The sequence below is a fragment of the Capsicum annuum genome, chromosome 9 (genome assembly GCF_002878395.1).
Source record: "Capsicum annuum cultivar UCD-10X-F1 chromosome 9, UCD10Xv1.1, whole genome shotgun sequence".
In the NCBI taxonomy this organism is placed as follows: Eukaryota; Viridiplantae; Streptophyta; class Magnoliopsida; order Solanales; family Solanaceae; genus Capsicum; species Capsicum annuum.
In genome coordinates this window covers 10,305,781-10,319,636 of record NC_061119.1, presented here as the reverse complement: position 1 = coordinate 10,319,636, position 13,856 = coordinate 10,305,781, and the positions used below count along the sequence as shown (strand labels likewise).

Here is a 13,856-nt window from a genome sequence, read left to right as displayed (position 1 = left end):
TCTTACCAACTTGAAAAGCCAGCTAGTGTTGTTCCCTACATAACATTGAAAACAGAGGGAAATTGAAAAACAACTCTGTCTATTATTGTGACAGTTTGCTAAACCAACAATGATATCGACAAATTTCACAACTTTCAAAACTTGCTGCACCTTTTGGAACAAGGTCAGATTTCAGACTCGGTAAAAAGGGCAGCCCGGTGCACTAAAGCTTCCACTATGCGCAGGGGCCGGGGAAGGGCCCCACCACAAGGGTGTATTGTACACAACCTTACCTTGCATTTTTGTCGGAGGTTGTTTCCAAGGCTTGAACACGTAACCTCCTCGTCACATGGCAGCAACTTTACTAGTTACTCCAAGGCTCTCCTTCCGACTTCAGACAGTATGCATGCTAAAATTTCAAAATAGCAATGTTCCCAAAGGTTAGCTTCCTTTAGCCAACCTTATCAGCCTTTGGGTGATGCATTTTGATTTTGAACATTTTAACTGACTGCACACAAAAACAAATGTGTCCATGCCATTCCGCGCAACAGTTGCAAATCGAACTTTATGGTCATTTTAAATTTTACTAGCAAATAAACCAATCATCACTTACATGTGGACATTTGATAGTACGAAATCTCCCAAAGAGCATCCGTCACTTGTTATATTCATAGTTTTAAGTACAAAAGCTGTAACGCTATAAAAAGATGCCAGGCAGCAGATAGAACAGACTAATTATCTAAGACAGATATGTTTTCAACGATGTCATTCATTGGATGCATATAATTAGCTATCTCTAACAACTAGTAAAAGTTCCAGACTAATGTGCTTAGATTGATCAAGTGAATGTCATTATTTTCCCCTCCATTTCACTTTTCACTAACTTTCAACATGTCATATTATCTTATTAATATCTACCAACAGAAATTGAGAAAACTTTGCAAGCAGAAATTTGGTTTGGCCTCATAGTAGCTTAAGTACGAGGAATGAGCAAACAGCACTGCTATATCCAAAAGTACTACAATCAAGATCTTCATATTCACCAAAATCACAACAAAAAGATGCATCAGCAAACAAAACTATCATAAGAAAGTGCTATAAGATGTACCATTATAGGGGAAAATAAGTGCTTCATAAAGATAACGATAATGTGCTTCCCTCCACCGTAATACTTCTCAAACTTCAGGAAGCCGGAACTTGACTACACTGGACAAAGTTTACTAAACATCAAAAGTATATCGAAAATCTTCCTAAAATGGAGTTGGGAATAGCTCTGGTTCATCTTATATCACTTAACCTCCGTTTAACTCCTACTTGAGTGTCCCTACTTGTCTGAAGAAGCAGCGCCTTGTTCCCGCAATGGTGGCAACTGAGAAAACACCCAATCTGGCGAGCTATCGACCCAAAGCCCTATACCAGTATTCTTGTGCTTAAAATCAGGTGCTTTCTGATTCATCTTTCTAGCTCTGTTGTCCCACCAGTTATCGGGATTCTCCAGCAAATCTTTCCAAGAATCCACCTCCTTCCCAACCCCTTTCGATTTAGGAGCATAAACATCGAATCCAAGTCCTTCAATTCCCTCAAGAACCCAACTTGGAGCATTCTCAAGCCATAGAGAAACACTACTACCCTTCTTCTTGAAATCAGGATGCCTTGCTTTCACAACTCCATCTACCTTCGCCTTACGACAATCCCACCATTGTTTCGGATTCTTAACAAGATCCCTCCAATCATCACCTCCCATAACACCCCCGTCCTCCGACTTCCCCTCACCCAAATTAACTTCACCATCATTTTGCCTCTCATTCTCATCCAACACAAAGTTCTTCCCTTTCGGATAAACCGACTTCACACTACCCTTTACGCAAACTCTCCTTTTCAAACCTTCCACAAAGTTAACATTTTCAGCAACAATATGAAAACAAGATTGAAAACTCTCATCCATAAATCCAACAGGCAATGGATCAACACTCAACTTCCCAGACACATAAACACAATCATTTTCCTTAACATGACAAGCAACAACATGAGATAAATCACCACTAAACACAACAGGTACCATCAAAACAGACTTATTATCATCACCATCACTACTACTACACTCATGAGCAATAACAGTACTAGCACAATATTTCCAATCAACTGAAGTTTCAAATTGCACTGGACATTGCACAAAACCAACAAGATTAACACAGTTACCTACTTTTGCTTGGTATGGTATCTCACTTGGCCTTGGCCAAGTAGACACTTTCCCTACTTTTTCTACATTTTCTCCATTTTCTGCTTCATAAAGTTCAATTTTTGGATTGGTAAGAGGGTAAGACAAAGAGGGTTCAATGGGTTTTGGGATTTTGGGTTTTCTTGATTTTGTTGAGGCAAATCTTGAAGTGAGGGTTTGGAGTAAAAGGTGGCATTTTTGGGGTTTTAAGGCCCTGTTTGTTAGTGATTTTGTTAGGAAATTCATTTTTGGAAATGGGTTTTAGAGAAAGTTTGAATCTTTCATATACACAAAAGGGAAATTGTTAGGTTTTCTTGTGAATTTTTGTAGATGAAAATGGATTTTACATGAAGAAGCTACAAGGGTTTTTGTGTTTTGAGGGAGAATGGTTTAAAGATTTTGCACTAACCTCCCTGAACTTTGTATATAATAAAACAAATTCTCTCTTAAATTTAAAAAAAAAATGAATTATTTTGATTTGACGAAAGTTAAAGAAAATTTAAAATAATTAAATTTTATGATTTTAAATTAAAGTCATATTAATATTAAAATATGTTTTAACACATGAGAGTTTTGACAAGGAAAATACGTTTTTACGTTTTATTAATTATAGACGAAAGAACTATCAATAAGGTTCTATGGTGTAGTGGTTAGCACTCTGGACTTTGAATCCAGCGACCTGGGTTCGACTCCCGGTAGGACCTTTTTTCAATTATGCTCAAGTCAGTTTTTTGTGTATCCTTTATAAGTCACGCATTCAAGCCATAATTTTTATTTTCCTGTGCACGAACATCTTATAAGTTATGGGTTCAAGTCATGAAAATAATCATCAAGGTAAACTGCCTATATTTTACATCAGTTTTTTGGTACAACCTTTCTCCGAACTCAAGCAAACACGAGGGACTTCATAGACCTCGCAGCCTTTACCTTTTTCCGGAAGATGAAAGACATGAAACGCCGACAACAATATACCCGGTGTAGTCCCACAAGTGAGGTCCGAAGGATACAATATATGCAGGCCTTTTCTGGTAAACCCTAGACTCAAACATGAAACACCAACAACAATATACCCGGTGTAATCCCACAAGTAAGTTCTGGACCCGGTAGGACCTTTTTTATTAATTATGCTCAAGTCATCACGCGTTCAAGCCATAATTCTTATTTTCCGGTGCACGAACATCTTATAAGTTATGGGTTCGAGTCATGAAAATAATCATCAAGGTAAGCTGCCTATATTTTACATCAGTTTTTTGGTACAGCCTTTCTCCGAACTCAAGCAAACACGAGAGACTTCATAGACCTCGCAGCCTTTACCTTTTTCCGGAAGATGAAAGACATGAAACACCGACAACAATATACCGGGTGTAGTCCCACAAGTGAGATCCGGAGGATACAATATATGCAGGCCTTTTCCGGTAAACCCTAGACTCAAACATGAAACACCAACAACAATATACCCGGTGTAATCCCACAAGTGAGGTTTGGAGGATACAATATATGCAGGCCTTTTCCGGTAGACCGTCCACTCAAACATGAAATACCAACTCCATTAACTTAATGAGAAGCAAGTACTAAAAAGAGTTTTTAACATTCATTTCTCTTAACATTTTAGTGAATGAAGTCACAAGAAAGACAATTCCAAGTTCATACATAACATAAATTACAAAAAGAATCATACATCAAAGTTGTGAAAAAAGTTAGAAACTTGATATAATGCTCAAAACTGTGAGGGATGTTTCAAATGTCTGGCTGAGTTGAAATGGTTTCTCTTTGTGGCCTGTGTTTCCTCCACTTTTTCTTCGTCAGAGACATGATCCATTCTGGAACCTCACCGCCAGATGACGTAATAACATTTGCTATGTTCCTCAAAAACGGAATATCTGCTTCTGTATACAACGTTATCGCCTCTCCACTCCTTCCTGCTCGGCCAGAACGGCCTATTCACAAGAATCACCGGGAAGTTTTCAGTAAACGCTAGTCTAAGACTCATGAATCACTATATAAGGTTGTGAGAGTCGGATTTAGGTTAGATCTTTACCAATTCTGTGAATGTATGCTGCCGCGGAGTCTGGGAAATCATAATTTATCACGCAGTTAACCCCTTTGAAATCCATACCTCGGGCAACAACATCAGTGGCGATTAAAACCCATGTTTTTCCAGCTCTAAAGTTATCAACAGCGTTTTCTCTCTGCATTAAGATTAAACTGTTAAGTAGGAATCGGAAGAAGTGTTCTATATGTAATCAGCCAATACGAAAAAAACATAACCCTGCACTTCAACATCCACGTATATTGCTCGATCTAAAACAGACATGCCCCACTCTTCCCTTTATCCTTTGAAGGCAAATGAACCTTCTGTTGATGTAGGAAATACAGAAGCCAAGTAAAAGTTACCTGTATCTGAGAAAGATCTGAATGAATAACATCCGGCCGAATATCTTCCAATTTTAGCTCATCATATAGCTCCTTCGCACGCTCCTTGTTTTGAACGAACAATAGCACTGGTGGGTTCAAACTCTACAAATACAAATACATCAGAGAGGCAATACATGAGTTAGGTATACATTAAGAAGTTAACAAATCATTGTAGATGTTGATCATAGATTAGCATAACAAAAAAGCAAAAAGATAACTACCCAAATTAGCACTGATGATAAGATTTTACCAAATGATCACTATGGTATCAAATAAAAATACCAAACTAAGCCGTGAAAATGCAATTGAACATTGGTGAAAATGCCAGCTAGTGTCATTGAAAAGAATGTGATTTGAAGGCAGCAAAATAGAACTATTGCATTGGAATTCCCCCTCGAGGGCTGATGTTGACAGTTCGTACACAAATCTAACAAACTTTTTTCCTTTAAGGCTTGATACATAGACAGCCCTTAAAATTTACTGGCATGTTTAAGCGGTTGTTTATGTTATTAGGCGTTCTTTATAAGTTTTTGGAGCACACATAGCATAACATGTTGTATAGACAAGCGGGTGAACTTCATAGCAAGCAATATAGTTTTTACATAGAGACTTAATTCCTTAAACATGCAATATAATTTTTGTGCCGGGACTTAATTCCTTTTCAAGGAAGTAATACCCCTCTGCCTATCAAAAGAAAAGGATGATTCGCTTAAGTAACAGTACGAAGTTACAAAATGGTAAGAGCAGTAAAGAGCACAGAAGTTTCATATAGAGTGAGCAAAACAAAAGGAAAACGACTCCGATGTTGAAATCTCTCTCTCCAAAACAATGGTTCCGAATCATCAAATCAAGGGGTTCCAACTAGAGTCCATTTTCTGGTAATATAAAGACCAAATAAGCAGGAAAGGAAAACTGCAAACAATTGATGGGCTAATGCGCGGACTCTTCACTTTTGATGCTGCACCCGTGTCGGATTCTCCAAAAATACACTACTTCTGCCGAATCTGACACGCACCCCCTGACATTTTTGAAGAGTCCGAGCAACATAGTTGATGGGCACAAATGGACATCTGAAGGAATTGGGGAAAAATGCAGGAAATAACACGAATGCACCGTTTAAATATGCTAGAGTGCTTCAAGAGTGATAGTTCCACAGAAATGTGTAGTAAATAATGTCTGTATGAAATCCCTAGTGTAAATAATGTCCGTATGAAATGCCTCGTGTAAATATTGCTGTTCTGCGTTTTTTAGAGGGCTAAGCAAAGGTGTTGCGCAAGCAGTTATTATGGAAGAGGTGGCTCCAATCACAGCAAAAGAGGTCTACATTCAATTCTGATGACTAAGAAACACGAGGATCGTACCTCCGCAAAGCTTTGACGAAGAGCCAGAAGCTTCCCCTCTTCACTCCCAACATATATCAATTTTTGCTTTATTGTTTCAGAAGCCGAATTTCTGCCAAAATGCAAAAGTAGCCAAGTAAGCATTCACCAAGATGGAGAGAAAGAAGATGAAGACAAATTTTATCCTCTTTCACCAAGAAACAACATAAAAAAGTGTGTAGCACCCAAATAACAATTCATTTCACCGCAGAGATAAGATACATCCGCCAAAGGCCTATTAGTACTTACTTCCTACCAATAATGACTCGAACAGCATCATGCATTATAGTTCGTGCTCGGTTTTCAACTATATCCGGTAAAGTAGCACTGAACAATGACCGAAGAATTGAAGGATTTGAGCACGCCTTCACCACAAAATCAACCTGTTCTAGCATGCCAGCCTCGAAAAGCTTATCAGATTCATCTAAGACAAGAAATTCAACCCTGCACCCAAAAGGAGTAGGTGAAAAGGCATGCTAATGCTGATTAAAAATGGAAATATATTGCACCAAATTCCAAATAGTAACATATCCAGGTCTAGACAGAATAAGCCAAGGCATATACTCCTCTACATATTTTTTGATGGGTAAATATACTCCTCTACATCAAACTCGGCCTGAAAAATAATTAGATCACAGGGTGTGTTTGGTATGATGGAAAATGTTTTCCTATTTTCCCTTGTTTGGTTGTAATAAAATATTGGGAAAACATTTTCCACAATAACTCATTTTCCTCTATTTGACGGAAAATGACTTCCCTCATGGACCAAGGGAAGTCATTTTCTAGAAAATGACAAATGTGACTTATGACCCCACCCCCACCCCTCTTTCCCACCCCAACAACACTCAAATTCACATTACTCAAAAATATTTTTCATTGTGCTTTGCTCCGATTTTTCACTGCTTGAAATAAAAAATAGTGATTTCCAATGTTCGTTAAATGTACTGTTATTTCCATATGCATAGAGGAAGACTTACCTATGTTACTTTTGCTAATTGCATATTCCATTTTGTCATCGTTGTAGCTTGTTTCACAAGGTTGAATAAGCTTGTCGTTTCAGTGTATTTTTATTGATTGTAGTATCTTGAGATTGTCTTGACAAAATATTGAAAAGTGTCTCATATGCTTGCTAATTAGTAGTTGCTTAAAATTTAGTGACTTGTACTATTTTAGTACTCGATATTGATATTATTTACTATGCTTAAATTAGTTCTTACAAATTGTTGAGTTGCTAGAGGCAGTGATATATTAGTTAGTTAGCAGTTAGTAGTATTTTCTAAAAAAACATTTTTTCACTCACCAACCAAATACTAGAAAATAAAAAATATTTTCTACTCACCAATCAAACACCATAAAAAAAATTTCACTCACCAACCTTCCATGGAAAATATTTTCCATCATACCAAACACACCCTCAATGTGATTATACAAATAAAGAAGTATAACAAAGAGACCTTTTGAAATCCTTGTATCTCTACACTAGACCCTTCACCAATTTTTTTTCTATGAATTACAGTACGAATCATGCAGTCGTCTTGGGATCTACAGTACCATAGCACACCTATTTAATAGCAACAAGGTTGAAAGTTGAAATGCGCACACTAGCACATGAAAGTTTGAACCCTAGAAAATGAGGAACATACCTACTTAAATCAAGTTTTCCTTTGCGGATAGCAAACTGTAAGCGCAACGGTGTTGAGATGAGTACATCACATCTCAGTTTAGAAAAGTCCTTACTTTTAGCCAGCTGTTTAGTCATCGACCTGATGTAGAACTTCTTCCCTTTGGCCAACTTTCTGCATTCTCTTGTTGTCTGAGCAGATAACTCTTTTGTAGGGGAAAGAATTACAGCTCGGACACCATCCTTCGAAGTGTGCTGATCAAGAAAGATGAATGTCAGATGTCGTCCAACAACATCTCATAAAAATGATAATGATCAAACATAACAATGCCAATATATTTTTTATAACAACATCAATATATATACCTTGAGTTTCACAAGTATAGGAAAGACAAAAGCAAATGTTTTGCCAGAACCAGTAGGTGCACAAGCGAAGCATTCTCGTCCCTGTTGAAAGTCAAACATGATTAAAGACTGCTAATGGGAAAATAAGAATGATAAATGTGTATATAAAAAACAGTGGCGTAATTCAAGGAAGATCATACAGATAAGAGGACTGGAATAGCCTGCCTTTGGATTGGCGTTGGTTCTTTAAATCCCAGTTCTGCCAGATTTCGTAATAGATATAATCGACATTTATATCTGCGGGATCGTATGCAAACAGACAGTTAGTGAAAGCCAGAACAGAGAGAAAGTGAAGAAAACAATAAATAAACTGATCAACGCAGAGAAAGCAATTTCTCTTCGAACAGCTTTGTAAATTCCCAGTTTACGTCCCATGAAAAGGACTATGACATAAAGGTGGGTACTTGAAAGGAGAGTTGGGAGAAAGGAGGTTCAATGTACAATTGCAGAAAGGTACTTCATTTTACCACCATCCACCAATGGCCTATCCACAAAAAGTCACAGTACACAGGTAAAAATGACACGACAAAATAAGAGTGGCAGTTGAGAACAAAAACATCTATACGCATTATGATATAATTCAAAACTCCTATCCTATATGCTTCTTAAGCTAAACCTCGTAAACTGCCCCTCTTCCCAATAAATATAAAAGATAAAGCATTCATCAACGCCCGATCACAGCCTATTTTTGGTTACACAAAACAACAAAATGTGAAATTCACATAAAGTAAATTCAGGGAGACATAGAAAGTGGCAACCAAAATGAATGGACTGAGGCTTTATTGGGTCATTCATTAAATGTAACTTCCTTGACATGAGCGAAGTGTTCCATAAATAGATATCCTACTGTAAATAAGTAAAGCATCTTAAATACTTGGCCACGGTGAAGCATGAGATCATCATAGTAAGGGAGGTGGGGGAATCAAGTGTCTCCGGACCAAAAATCAACAAAAAGCATGACAGAGTACCTTGATCTTAATTCTGCAAAACTGTGCAATGGCGAAGGGATGTTACTCCCTGAAACATGAATATTGTGCTCCTTCCGGAAAATTGCGTCCCTCTAAATCCACAAAATTATAGGAACAAAATATATAGCTCATCAATAAAAGTTAACAAAAATTCATGAACACAGAAAAACAGTTTACTGTCAACTGCTACTGCAACATAATAGGAAGCAAATGAGAAAAACCTCCAATTGCCGATAATATTCTTTCTTTCCCTCAAGCAGTTCATTTACAGATTGATCATTCTCTTCGCTGGCAGCTTCCTTTTTTAATTTTGAACTCTTGAACACGGAAAATCCTTCCACGGAGTCTAAAGCCAATGCCATGAATTAGGAAAAAAGGCCAAAGCAGCAAACTTTAGTACCCATTTTATACGACGTACAAAGAAATAAATGAGAAGCTCAAATAGACAGGCACAAGGAATTTACCAGAACCTGTTTTCTTCTCCTTCCTCTTTCTCTTCTTAACCACGCTGGTATTTCTCTCGTCCTCCATTTCAGACTTTTCATTCTCGGGGATCTCCAGGTTCTCTAATGAACTATCAATAGTTCTGTGCTCCTAGATGACATATAAAGCCAAATCTTCATTTACGAGAAACATAACAGATGGGCAATGACACACACACATATGTCATTGAGCATTTTAAATTTTAAGAATAAGAAATGTCTGAAATCAAAACAACAATTACGCAAATGCTATATAGACACTGATTCGGAGGAGCTCGGTTTTATTCATGCGTATTCCGTCCGTCCCTTTTATATGATATTAGGGGTTGTTTGGCATGGTGGATGGGATGGACAAAGTCATTTCTTGAATTGGATATTCCACCACATATGAGATAACTTATCCCGTCCTTGTAGGACAAATGGTGGATAAATAATCCTGAGACTAAATTAATACCCCCTAACCAAATGAACGCAGGACAAAATAATCATGCATTTTATTATCCATCGTACCAAACGACCTCTTACTGTTTGGGGAATCAAACAAACAGGGCTCAAACAAAATCAAGAGTACCTTCTCAATGAACTGCAGTTTCTCAGACGAATCAACTGGGGTTTTCCCCTACACATCAAATTACAGAAAAATCAAGAACTTTTACAATGTAAAATTAAACAAAAAAAACTCAACTCCACAATTCTCAAATCCATATTTCGGAATAAATTTCGCTCTTTTACTCTGAAACTATACGAGGTCGATGCAAAAAAACAAAAAAAAGGTATCTTAAATCTTTCAAAATCACAAGCATACTTTTTACAACAGAGAATACAATACAATACAAAACAACACAACACAACACAACACAATACAATACAATAAAACACGAGCAAACTTTTTACGACTGAGAGTACAATAAAATACAACACAACACAACACAATACAATACAATACAATGCAAATAAAACACAACACGATATTATATGAAACAATACATAACAACAATCCAAACAGAGTGTAAGTGTCAAGCCAATACTAGACAAGGAAAAATGGAAGGACTGAGTACTATTAGTGTTTGGGCAATCAAACTTACAGAGTTCAACTGGGGTTTTCCCCCTACATATCTAATTATACAAAATCAATAACTTAACCTATATAAAAATCAAATGAAAAAAAACTCAACCCCACATTTTCCAAAACCCATATTTCTCAAGAAATTTCGCTTTTTTACTCTAAAGCACAACACAATATAATATGAAACAATACGTAACAACCATCCAAAATCTGCTGTAATGGAAGGAGTGTGCCGGGCCAATAATGGACAAGTAAAGATGGACGGCGGGAGTACTATTTTCTCAGCCAAATCAGCTGGTTTTTTCCCCTAAACATCAAATTACACAAAATCAAGAAAATTTTGCAATGTAAAATAAAACAAAAAGAAAAACTCAACCCCACATTTTCCAAAACCCATATTTCACAAGAAATTTCGCTTTTTTACTCTAAAACACAACATGATATAATATGAAACAATACATAACAGCCATCCAAAATCAGCTGTAATGGACAAGGGGTGTGTCAGGTCAATAATGGACAAGTAAATGGAACGAGGGAGTACTATTTTCTCAGCCAAATCATCTGGGGGGGTTTCCCTAACCATCAAACTACATTTTGCAATATAAAATAAAACAAAACAACGACAACAACAACATACCCAGTGTATTCCCACAAAGTTTGATCTGGGGAGGGTAAAGTGTACGCAGTCCATACCACTACCTAAGATGAAGTAGAGAGGTTGTTTCCGATAGACCTCGGCTCAGAACAAATTACAGTATAACAAACAGAAAAATTACAGTATAACAAACAGAAAACTTAAAAGCACACGACAAAATGGGATAACACACTGCTAGATAATAAAGGAAACAAGACATCCACAAGTTTTTAATACTATAAACTATCTATTCGAAATCATAAACATCACCAAAACACCACGAACAAGAGGCTGCAAGAAACTCCAGGCACAGATACAAACATAACACTTCTCCCTACTATTACAGACGTACTCCTACCTACTACCCTACGATTCCCAAACCCCATAATTCTCAATAAAGTTCATTCTTTTACTCTAAAACTAAAAATGGGTCGAAGCAAAAAGAAACAAAAAAAAAAAAAAAAAAAAGACAACCTTAAATCTGTCGAAATCGCGAGCAAACTTTTTACGGTTGAAAGAGATGCCACCAAACAAGAAAGATGAATCTTTTTCCATAACTCTCAACTGGATATTTGGTTTCAGTTAGCAAAAATTAGATGAATATTTGTGACAGCTGCAGGGTTTTAGAAGACTTGAGTTCTTTCACTTTACATGTAAAACCCCCGTGACTGCAAGAGCAAAACTGAGGAGGGTAAAAATGGAAAACCAAAAATATTTTTTCTTGTTTTTTTTTCTCTCAAAATTAAAGGGTGGTTGGATGTGTTTTTTTATAAGTGACTTATAGGCAGAAAAAATGTGAGCTTTTAAAAAACACTTTAAAAGTGTTTGCTAAAACTTATTTTAAAAATAAATAATTATGTGTTTGGATAAAAATATAAAAGAAAAAAAATTATTGATATGAATTGTTGTTAAGCACTTTCTTTTAATCAAAATGTCTGAAATGTCCTTAAATTTATTGACATTATAAAAAGTTGATTACTATTAATTTTTATTTTAAGAATAATTTAAATTAAAATTAATTTATATTTTAATTAAATTAATATACATGCTTTTTAATCATTTCATATTGAAATATTTATTTGAGGATGTTAAATTATATTACATCAAAAAAAATTCGATTATCATGTTATTTCTCAATGAAATGCCGAAAAATAATTCTAGCCCTCACCCCTACCCAACTCCACCACCTCCGTTCCCCTCACCTCCTCCGTTCCTCTCATTTTTTATTTTTTTTTAAATATTTATCCCTCCCCCCAACCCACTTATAACCAAATTTTTAAAGAAAAAAAATATATATTTCATGTTTTTCTTTATAATATTATTTACAATTTAAAGATATTACATTGTTAATATTCTTTCCTCCCCACCATCACTCGCACTATCCTACATCTAATCAAATCTATATGAAAAAAATAATAATTTAATTGCAAAATTAGTCTTTATGTTTCATATTTATTTTTATTATATTGTTTATAATTTAAAGATTTTAGATTGTCAAAAATAACTTAAATTTTTTTCTAACATCTCTCCATTTCTTTCATTTAAAAATTATAAATTGTAATATGTGTATTATCTAATCACTTCACTATATTGTCAAAATTAGTTCAAATCCCGCTATTATATTTCATGAAATAATTTTTTATGATGCACGTATAAGCAGTTGAATTTTTCTCTCGTATCTCAAAATATAAAAATTAGAATAAATAAGTTTTATTATGTCAGAATAAATATAGTTTAAAAGAATACTTTGAAATAATCTAATATATTTAAAGTGACTATAATTTAAAATTAAGTTTATTGCATATTCTATTTTAAAATTTGTTCTTGTACTCAAGATTCAAAAAGATTATTAACTTGTCCTAAAAATTAAAAGAAATTTCATAATGCATGTAAAATTCTTGAATATTATTTTTGAATATAAATATTAAAAAGAAAAGGCAAAATCATAAATTTATTCTATGAAAAATAATTTTACTATGTAACTGTGCTCATCATAATTAGTTATGTTTTAAGCTACAACATTAAAAAAAATATTTTTTATACTATGATTTAACAATTTATCTTTGTCAATAAAAAATTTAAGCAATAAAAATTATCAACATAAAAAACTATCATTCTAAAAAAATGTGAGTTATTGCTTGTGTTTTAGTCATTACGACTTTTTTTTTTAACTTTATCTATTAAAAATTTAAATATTTATGTAATGTTATCTATAGCATCAAAAGATTTTCATATCAAATTTAAATAGAAATAGATAAACTTTCACAACTTAAATTTTATCAAGTATTTAAAATTATTTAAATTTGATTTGCATTTTTAAATGGAAAACGTTCATCCAAGCTAAAAAAAGCTTTATAAAATAATTAGACAACAGTGATACAGTACTGACTTAAATTGTGTACATATGTTAAATAATCCACTAAATATTTGAAAACAATAAATCTAAATCTAATAAATTAAATGATTTATGTAAAATTTCAAACTTGAACTCACTATACTTAAGTTTTGAATTCACCTCTATTCAATACCTTAAAAGATGTGGTAAATAACCCACTATAACATAGAAAATTATAATTATGTAAAAGATTTTTACAATAATAATGTTTATATGTATATATAGGTTAAACTAAAAGTGCATGAAAACAATAAAAGATAAGATAATCATATGTTTCTCAAAAGTAAATAAGAT

At 34.6% G+C, this 13,856-nt stretch overlaps 2 protein-coding genes and 1 non-coding gene across 5 annotated transcripts; 1 reads left to right on the top strand and 2 right to left on the bottom strand.

Moving 5' to 3' along the window:
• Nucleotides 1-966: 966 nt before the first annotated feature.
• Nucleotides 967-2,627, bottom strand: LOC107843048 (protein OSB2, chloroplastic). Its single transcript, XM_016687185.2, has one exon. The coding sequence runs from the start codon at nucleotides 2,441-2,443 to the stop codon at nucleotides 1,304-1,306; it is 1,140 nt and encodes a 379-aa protein (XP_016542671.1). The 5' UTR covers nucleotides 2,444-2,627; the 3' UTR covers nucleotides 967-1,303.
• A 202-nt stretch (nucleotides 2,628-2,829) lies between these two features.
• TRNAQ-UUG lies at nucleotides 2,830-2,901 on the top strand. The gene has a single exon. It is a non-coding gene; the product is annotated as a tRNA-Gln (tRNA).
• An 822-nt stretch (nucleotides 2,902-3,723) lies between these two features.
• Nucleotides 3,724-11,903, bottom strand: LOC107843046 (DEAD-box ATP-dependent RNA helicase 57). 3 transcript variants are annotated; one of them, XM_016687182.2, is made up of 13 exons: nucleotides 11,642-11,903; nucleotides 10,039-10,086; nucleotides 9,450-9,579; nucleotides 9,207-9,331; nucleotides 8,986-9,077; nucleotides 8,158-8,254; nucleotides 7,979-8,059; nucleotides 7,635-7,867; nucleotides 6,241-6,435; nucleotides 5,974-6,064; nucleotides 4,592-4,714; nucleotides 4,236-4,386; nucleotides 3,724-4,134 (listed from the first exon to the last, which is right to left on the bottom strand). In XM_016687182.2, the coding sequence occupies exons 1-13, from the start codon at nucleotides 11,720-11,722 to the stop codon at nucleotides 3,935-3,937; spliced, it is 1,647 nt and encodes a 548-aa protein (XP_016542668.1). In that variant the 5' UTR covers nucleotides 11,723-11,903; the 3' UTR covers nucleotides 3,724-3,934. The 3 variants fall into 3 exon arrangements, with proteins under 3 accessions (XP_016542668.1, XP_016542669.1, XP_016542670.1); XM_016687183.2 differs by having other exon boundaries at nucleotides 9,456-9,579; nucleotides 11,642-11,852; XM_016687184.2 differs by lacking the exon at nucleotides 10,039-10,086 and having other exon boundaries at nucleotides 11,642-11,851.
• Between the last annotated feature and the right edge of the window lie 1,953 nt (nucleotides 11,904-13,856).